The 9,429-nt window shown below is 50.6% G+C and overlaps 1 protein-coding gene across 1 annotated transcript; it reads right to left on the minus strand.

Moving 5' to 3' along the window:
• Nucleotides 1–301: 301 nt before the first annotated feature.
• TSLP (thymic stromal lymphopoietin) lies at nt 302–4,992 on the minus strand. Its single transcript, XM_027548892.1, has 5 exons — nt 4,901–4,992; nt 4,111–4,237; nt 3,202–3,246; nt 2,354–2,488; nt 302–461 (listed from the first exon to the last, which is right to left on the minus strand). Exons 1-5 carry the CDS (start codon nt 4,990–4,992, stop codon nt 345–347), a joined length of 516 nt encoding a protein of 171 aa, XP_027404693.1. The 3' UTR covers nt 302–344.
• Between the last annotated feature and the right edge of the window lie 4,437 nt (nt 4,993–9,429).

Genomic DNA, 9,429 nt, shown 5'->3' on the forward strand with positions numbered 1-9,429 from the left:
ATTCTCCTTCCACTCAACTTTTAGATTCTTTCCTTGAGTAGGGTTTATATAGTTCCAGCTGAGAATTACTGCCACAAAGCCAGTGGCTCAGGCATTAATGCTTAAAAAAAAAAAAAAAAAAAAGCCTCCCGTGACATTTGAGGGCTAATACTTTCCCCACATTATACACTTACATTAAACAACAGATACTTACAAAAACAAGCTAAGAAACCCTCTGAAATTAAAACAAACAAAGAAAACATTGGTGGTCTCTTAAATGTCACAGAGTTAACATTCCATCTACCTAATAAAAACGATTTGCTTTCTTGCTGGGAAATGTGACTTTATTGAAGGTTTATTTTGTTTTATGAAATGCGACTGAGACGCTGCCACAGTTCTTTCAAGTATGTGACTTGTTCCAGGCACTCCTTTCTTTTGATTTGTCTTTTCCTTATTTTCCTCATTGTCTGGGTATTATTTATCTGTGGAATAGGAGAAGCAATAGTCAAAATTAATCATCACTATCTTTGGCTGATAATTTTGTCTTCTTTATGCAAACCTACCTCTCAATGTGTCCCCCAAGACACCCACACAGCTCCTACCTGCTTTCTCCAGAGGAATGCCCTCCCATCTCTCCACCCACAGACTTCAAGGGCAAGCCCCGCCTCCTTCGCAAGGCCTCTGCTAATTGCTCAGACATCTCTTTCGGAAATTCGTCTAGCATTTCAGAGTGTTTATCACTTAACTGGTTCTCACTTAGAGCTGTTGTTATTATTACATCATGGATATTCCCCATAGCACTGAGCACTAAGTTTTATACATGAGAAACTGAATATTTATTAAATAGACGAGAGCTGAAAATTTCATAATCTCCCTGGCAAGATCCTAAGTTCTTCAAGAAAGAGTTATCTTATGCTTCTCTATAGATATAATTCAACAGACCTATTACTTGTGCCCAGAGTGCCCCCAGCCTCTGTCCCTCCCAATCTCTAAGATGTACCACAGACACCTGAAGGCTTATTCTCAAGAGGAGTCTGTCAAAAAAACCACAAACGATTGCAATCATCTTCCGGCGTATTCCTTCACCTGAATTACTCTTGAGTAGAGACTGGGCCTCCTAAACACACAGTATTCAGATCAATATAGGTCACCAGGTTATTAAGCAAAAAGCTTACAACCTACCATCTGCTAAATCACTGATTTTAGGCTGCCTTTGGGCTTGAGAGAGGGCTAAAATAAATCACTCCAAACTTTCCCTTTTTCACATGCTGTCTAAACTTACCTAGAATGTCCCCTATGCTCTTACAACGATGAATATCATTGTGGTCATCTGTAGATTTGCCAGAGTCTCCTTAACAGGAGATACACAGCCAAACAGGTTTTTCATATGGCTGCCTGGTACTGAATATCCAACGATAGCTCATTCCAGAACCCTATGGCTTCAATCCCTAAAACTGACAGCCTTAGTCATCCATTTAGTGTACAGACTGATAAAGTCCATTGGTGAACAGGCCAAAATCATACAAATCTGCACTGGTTTTTTTTTTTGTCTTTTTAGTTTGTCATTAGGAAGATAAATTGCCTGCTTTACTTGACCGCTGAAATAAATACTGAGAACTGGGTACATACCACGCACTGTTCCAAGTGCTTTTACATATATTGACTCATTTTATCCTTGCAAACGTTCTGCATGGAACTTGGTTCTACGATCCTCATTTTTCAGATGGAACTAAGCACACAGAGACCAGGTAATTTACCTGAGTTTTCACAGAAGTTACGGGGCTAGGGTTCAAAGTCAGGCGAGACTGTCCCCAGACTTCCTGCCCCTAGCTCTGCACTACTGTTTCCATATTTAAAGTTATACATTCATTCAAATGTAACTGCGTATGCAAAAGAGTCAAAAGAGACAGCAACTATGCAAGCAATTACACAAATATGGGGTGGAGATTTAACGGATAATGTAACATTTAAGGAAAGAAGTATACATCGCTGCTCACCCTTCGTAATGGATACGAATCTCCTCAGGAGCCCACAGATAGGGATTTTAATTTTGAAGGAGCGGGCTTCAGGGTCCCCGGAGATTAGCTTTTCAGCACCCTCCTCCGCATGCGCCAGAAGCCAGGACCCTCACCCACCGCACTGTGAAGGGGACCTAAGGTCTAGCACGCACTCCGGCCCAAAGCGTCAGAGCCCCAGCAGAGGTCGGGGCCAGGGGGGACTCGGCGGCCCGCAGGTTTCCGCCGCTCCTTCCCTCCGAGGTCAGAGCCCGGGTCCAGGCTCGGCGCCGGGCCGCCGGGGGTCGGGGCTCGCCGGGCCCAGCCCCGCGCTCACTCGCCCGGGGGACCCTGCGGGCTGACTGGGTTGCCCGGCTCACCTGCGGCCCGCGGTAGCCCGGGCAGGCGGCGGCGAGCGCGGCGTGGGTTCTCACGGCGAAGGCCTCGCGGGCGGGCGCGGCGCAGCCAGGGCGCCCCTCGAAGGTCAGGCTCTGGATTTTGCTGAGGCAGTCGGGCTGCGCGCAGGCGGCCCCGCTCACGGGAGGAGAAGACGCCGGGAGAGAGAGAGAGGGAGGGAGACAGAGAGGGGCGGGGGAGGGGAGAGAGAGTGAGGGCGAGAGTGAGAGAGAGAGCGAGAGAGGGAGGGGCAGGGGGAGAGAGAGAGAGGAGAGGGGAGAGGGAGACGCGGAGGCGGGAGGGGAGAGAGGGGAGGGGCGGGGGAGAGAGTGAGCTGACGCGGCCTGGCGCGGAAGGGCGCTCCGCCTGAGGGCCGGCCCGGGTCGCGGGGGGCGCTCGGGGGAGGTCCGCGCGGCCCCAGGGGCGGCCCTGACGTCGGCCCCCGGCCGGTCTCGGACCCGCCTCCTGAGGGCCGGGCGGAGGGGCCGGGGAAAGGCGGGGAGGAGGCTCTCCTGCTGACGGGAGCGCTCCGGGGGTCCCCGCGGCCCGCGGCCCGAGGTGCGGTACTGACGGAGCGGCGCCCGCCCCGGGCGCCCTGACGGCGCCCCGGCCCGTCTCGGACCCGCCTCCCGCGGGCCGCGGGCGGAGCCGCTCCCGGAGTCCCGCTCAAATAGGACGCGCTGCCGCCCTGACGGGACCGGGGCGGCTTCCCGGGCTGGGCGCGGTGCGCCTGTCCCCGCGCCGAGCCAGCGTCTCCTGGGGACCCGCCGCCGCCCGCGCCCCGCGCCCCGCAGGGTCCCCGCGCCCCCCAGCTTCAGCCGCTGCCTCTCACCTGGTCTTCACAGTAGACGAAATGGTCAAAGTCGATGGCTTTCGTCTGGAAGAGAGAAAGGAAGGAGACGACAAAGATGGGGCTCAAATTCACAGCAGCGAAGCCAGCGCCGCCCTCCCTCTCTCCGCGGCTCCCAGGCTCTGGGATGCTCGGAGAGCAGCTTCCCCCGAGGCACTGTTTCCTGTGCCAGTTTCTGCCTTTGACCATGTAGTGAATCTCTTGAGTTCTCAGACACCGCCTGCTAGCGTTGGAGCCTGGGTATCAAATGATTCTGCCCTAGAGCGACATCCTCCTTCCCCGCCAAAGTGGACCTTGTACGCGGGGCCACTCGTCTGACAATAATGCTGTTTTTCCAATGCCCACATCTGCCCTGTAGCCGTTCATCCGCTGCACACATACATGCTCTGTCCAGAAATTAGAATGATCAGGAAAATGATCCACTGTATATTAAAAATCTAAAGTGCCCTTATCCCGCAAGGGCATCCTAAAGCATCTAGAAAGATTCGAGGCGCACATTCTCCCAGGCTATCCTCATTGGATAGGGCCTCGCTCACCAGAATCCCCTCTGTTTTTCTTTTTCGAGACCTTAGTCACTGTCTTTTTGTTCTGTTTTTTACTTGCACCAGTGAACAGGATCTGGCAGAGAACAGAAAAGCTTGATGGATACCATGAGTTCCTTATCAATATCTGCTCCTCACCAGCATCTGCATATTTGATTTAATTAGTATGCCAATTTCTGGGTGGTCATTTTAGAAGGTCATATATTTCAATATCACTTGTAATTTTTTTTTGACAAAATGCTGGGCCTTGATTTTTTCCAAATCATTTTTCTTTCTTTAAAAGTTAAATTGTAGTGTGTGTGCCTACTCTTACTATAAAAATGCATTTTTAAAACGTTTCTTCACTTACCCCTTTTGTATAGTTATTCAGTTCTTGATAAATGATGTTCCGGTAGCTCTCTTTAATCTTCTTAAAATCACAGTCAGTAAAATTGTAGGTTAGCACGAGCCCTACCAGTTGCAAGATGAAGATCTTCCTAAAAAGAACTGAACGAATAATGAAGTATTAGGCATTGTACTTGGAAACCCACTCCCACCCAGTTTCACACTAAACTGTTTCCACCAGCAATGGCTTGCTTCTAGAGTAGTGGCAGGGGCTGTCCTAGGGGCAGGAGGTGGGCAGCAGTCTGCCTCCCATTCCCAGTGCCCTTGAGGCTCATATTCACCCATTGTTGCCTTAAGTTGGAGTCTCCCTGATGCTCCAGAGCTTTCTGGCTCCACATATATAGCACCTAAACGCCTACGGGCTCTTTTCTCCTAGGCCAATGATTTTCCTTGATGTCATTCTCTTCCTTTATAGAATTCTAAATTGATGACCTGAAAGAAAAAAAATAGCACTATCCAAATCTATGGAATTTTAACATTAGTAAAATTATCAGGAATTTCCCTCACCTTCCTTCTTTTGTCATTGCCCTTTGCTATGTGCCTGAGTGTGCCTTTAGAAAGAGACCATCACATCTTTCCTTTACAGGACTGTTTCCATGACCAAACCCCTATCTTGGGAAAAACACCCCAAAAGTAGCCACTGTAAAGACAGGCACCACTGCCCCTTCATGACGTACACCCTGAGAATGTCCTTTGGCCACTTTCAACTAGTGCTTTCCCTTCTCTGTGGCTGCTGAGAAAACTCAAGGACTTACTTCAGGGGATACTCTGGAGGGTGGGTGCAGCCTTCGGCTCGGACTGCGCTTCTAGGGAAAGGCATGGACTCCACAGTAGTGACCGGAACCATGAGGGCAGGGAGGATGAGAAATGGAAACGAACGGGAGAAGACGTAATGGTCCTCACCCTCAGAAAACTTAAAAGTGGTACTCAGGGTGACTGGGGGCACCTCCGGGGTGCTTGGCAAGTTCTCTGGTGTCGAGCCCTTTGGAAGCCCACGGTCCAGCCGCAGCCTGGCGGACCCAGGTGCCGCCCAGAGCGCCCGCCCCAGGCGCGCCTCGTGCGCCCGGCGTCCCCGCGCGCAGCCCCGGGCGCACGCCGGCCGCGCGGCCTCGAAGCTCTGGGTCAGCCGGGGCTGAGCGCGGGCGCCGCGGGCTCCGGGGACGGGACGAACAGCGAGGCGGCGGACTCTTGTTAATCCAGAAATGGGAGTTTAGAAGCAGTGATGTGAGCGGGAGAGCGCCCTAGAGGTTGCGCCTCCGCCTTCTGGGCTCCGACAGCGCCAAAGGGGACTTTAAGGGGAGGAAGACCCGAACCGACGGGCTGTTGAGGGCTGAGCACCCAGTCCCGGCTCTCCTGACACCTGACTCCGGCTGTCCCCTCCCCAGCGCCCTGCCTTGCGTTTCGGGGTCTGCAGAGCCCCGGTCCTTGGGGAGTCCCTGGGGGTCATCCCCGGATCGCCGCGCGTGAGCCCCAGCAAAGCTCGCAGGCCCCGCCGAGCCTGGGAACGAGGCCGGGCTGGCGAGCGCGGCGGGAAAGGTGCGGGCCGGGCTGCGGCGGCGACACGAGCCAAGGGGAGCCTTTCGGTGGAAGGCGCGCCGCGGCTCAACCCCCGCAGCGGTGCTCGGTTCGCTGGTTGAAGCCCGGGTTGTGGTGCTAACAGAGGTGCGGGCCAGCGGATGATTCACCGCTGACTGAAAAGATGGGCTTTTCTGGAACCTTCCAAGTCTGGGGTTTAGTGTCATGCCAGGATCCTTGGGAAGAGAAGTCCTCCGCCCCGCTCTCCCTCCACCAGCAGCTCCTCAGGGTCTCGTGGGATGATGCCAAAGCCTGATTCATCCGCTGTGCCGTCAGAGGTGTCCCTGGAGACCGGGTAGGCAGGCATGAGTTTCAGACACAGGTCTCTTCTCTGAGTTGGGACATGCTGACGGGGCAGAGACGGGGAAAAGCAGCTTCTGCCTAGGTTCCACTTGCGTTTCTCTAGGGTGTAAACGAACCGACTCCCTTCCTTTGTGTCTGCCTTGAGAACTGCGTCTCCGTCGGGTTTCGTGGACGCAGGGCAGAGAGGGAGCTGCCTCCTCCTGAGCATCCTGGAGGACTTCTCTGCAGTCTGCACTGCGCGGAACACTGGCCCGGAGGACTCGATCTCCTTCCCTGTTACTGGGTGGCCTCGTAGGCCCCTTCGGTCTGATGCTCAGCACCTCTTGCTTAACCGATCCCAGTTGCCTTGACATTTACAGTCATCCGTCCCCACCTGAATCCAAGCTGTCTTTCCAGCCTTATCTCCTTTATTCTCCTAGACGTCTGCCAAATAGCAGCTGAAGTTAATATGCTCTTAAGGGGTCCTTGGGGCTTGCCAGGTGGCCAGTGGTAAAGAACCTGCTTGCCAGTGCGGGAGATGTAAGAGACACGGGTTCGATCCGCGGGAGTAGGAAATGGAAACCCACTCCAGTGTTCTTGTCTGGAAAATTCCACGGGCCGCGGAGCCTACAGTCCATGGGGTCACAAAGAGTCAGCCACAGCTGAGCAACTGAGCAGGCGCAAGGTCGTGTTCTTCCCAGCCTCGCGTCCCGGGGGCCGGTGTTCTCCTAGCGCTCAGTACTCACTCAGACGGCTCCTTCATAAGTGCTCCCTTACCTGGATGTGGTCTCCCTTTCCTTTAAGCCATATTTATTTTGGGCTTCCCTTTTATGACCGCCATTTACTTTACATAATGTATATGTATAAATGGTTCAAGTGGATTCCAGGAGTATAGCATCAAAAAGTTAGAAAAAGGAAGCTTTAAGGAGAAGTTCTTTCAACAGGAAGTGATTTGCTTTCTGACAATGATCTTAAAAGATCTATGAAGTGACAGTGGCTCAGTCACGTCCGACTCTTTTTGACCCCATGGAGAAGTCTCCAGGCCAGAATACTGGAGCTAATCTATACTTCAGCTTACTGAGGATTTGAGTATATATTATGTTTCTTTCTTCTTTTTCTTTCTATGCAGCGCATGAGGCTGAGCCCCATAGTGCTAATGATGATGATCGTAGGCAGAAGAAACACTGGCTCCCCCTAATGAACGTGTAGAGTCCACTATATTCTCTCCTTTGCAATGATGGTTTGGAAGATCAGAAGTCATTTTTGAACTCGTCTTAATTCTTCATTTCTTAATAATGTTCTACAGTCCATGGTGTCACAAAGAGTCAGACACGACTGAGCAACTAAGCACAGCACAGCAGATGACCCTCCCTATACCCGATTCCCACATTTTTTTATTCCTTGGTACCTTTCTTTTGTCTTGACTCTTGGTTTTTTTTTTTTTCCTTATCTTTTATTTAGTACCAATGCAGCAGTGGCCACAGGACTGGAAAAGGTGACTTTTCATTCCAATCCCAAAGAAAGGCAATGGCAAAGAATGCTCAAACTACTGCACAATTGCACTCATCTCACACACTAGTAAAGTAATGCTCAAAATTCTCCAAGCCAGGCTTCAGCAATACATGAACTGTGAACTTCCTGATGTTCAAGCTGGTTTTAGAAAAGGCAGAGGAACCAGAGATCAAATTTCCAACATCTGCTGGATCATTGAAAAAGCAAGAGAGTTCCAGAAAAACATCTGTTTCTGCTTTATTGATGATGCCAAAGCCTTTGACTATGTGGATCACAAGAAACTGTGGAAAATTCTGAAAGAGATGGGAATACCAGACCACCTGACCTGCTTCTTGGGAAACCTATATGCAGGTCAGGAAGCAACAGTTAGAACTGGACATGGAACAACAGACTGTTTCCAAATAGGAAAAGGAGTACGTCAAGGCTGTATATTGTTACCCTGCTTATTTAACTTATATGCAGAGTACATCATGAGAAACGCTGGGCTGGAAGAAGCACAAGCTGGCATCAAGATTGCTGGGAGAAATATCAATAACCTCAGATATGCAAAAGCGTGAACGAGGAGACTGAAAAAGTTGGCTTAAAGCTCAACATTCAGAAAACGAAGATCATGGCATCTGGTCCCACCACTTCATGGGAAATAGATGGGGAAACAGTGGAAACAGTGTCAGACTTTATTTTTGGGGGCTCCAAAATCACTGCAGCCATGAAATTAAAAGATGCTTACTCCTTGGAAGAAAAGTTATGACCAACCTAGATAGCATATTCAAAAGCAGAGACATTACTTTGCCAGCAAAGGTCCGTCTAGTCAAGGCTATGGTTTTTCCAGGAGTCATGTATGGATGTGAGAGTTGGACTGTGAAGAAAGCTGAGTGCCGAAGAATTGATGCTTTTGAACAGTGGTGTTGGAGAAGACTCTTGAGAGTCCCTTGGACTGCAAGCAGATCCAACCAGTCCATTCTGAAGGAGATCAGCCCTGGGTGTTCTTTGGGAGGAATGATGCTAAAGCTGAAACTCCAGTACTTTGGCCACCTCATGCGCAGACTTGACTCACTGGAAAAGATTCTGATGCTGGGAGGGATTAGGGGCAGGAGGAAGAGGAGTTGACAGGGGATGAGATGGCTGGATGGCATCACTGACTCGATGGACGTGAGTTTGAGTGAACTCCAGGTGATGGTGATGGACAGGGAGGCCTGGCGTGCTGTGATTCATGGGGTCGCAAAAAGTCGGACACGACTGAGCAACTGAACTGAACTGAATGCATTTATAGCAAGCCACTTCAAAGATTTTGGAAAAGAAAACTGCTGGGGACCAGCCCCAGCTGATCCAGGGTATTCGAAGGAGAGACGGCCTAGGCGACTATTTATATGCTAATTAGAGATATAGAGAACAATAGAATGAGGATAGCTCAGTAGGAAAATTCAGTGGAGAAAAGAAGCTGAGTAGCTTGGTTTACGCGGGAGACCAATAAAACTTCAAGACAAGAAGTTTGCACCACTTACGTAGGCCGCAGGCGCCCTCTCGAATAGCGGAAGGTGTCTCACCCTAGACACCTTCTCGAGTGGGTCTTAGAAGCCCAGGCATAATTAGTAAGCGTGGTGGGTTCCGCGCTCCAGATGGAGACTCAGCTGGAAGTTAAAGGGAAGAATGACATGAGGAGACCAAGCGCTGGTGAACAAGGCCCGTAGCTTTATTTTTAACAGGGGCTTTTATACCCTAAGTTACACATAGAGGATAATAGGGGATGCAAAGTCAGCAGTCTTTGATTCTTATCAAAAACCAAGGTTTCTTTCCTGCAAATTTATCGTATACAAATGGTTTAGGTGATTTACATCATCTTCTGGCCAGAAGGCCTACTAACATTTTATGACTCTTGACAAGGACTTATCAACAAAGACTTATTTTCTCTAAGAGT

Source organism: Bos indicus x Bos taurus, chromosome 7 (genome assembly GCF_003369695.1).
Source record: "Bos indicus x Bos taurus breed Angus x Brahman F1 hybrid chromosome 7, Bos_hybrid_MaternalHap_v2.0, whole genome shotgun sequence".
NCBI classification, from domain to species: domain Eukaryota; kingdom Metazoa; phylum Chordata; class Mammalia; order Artiodactyla; family Bovidae; genus Bos; species Bos indicus x Bos taurus.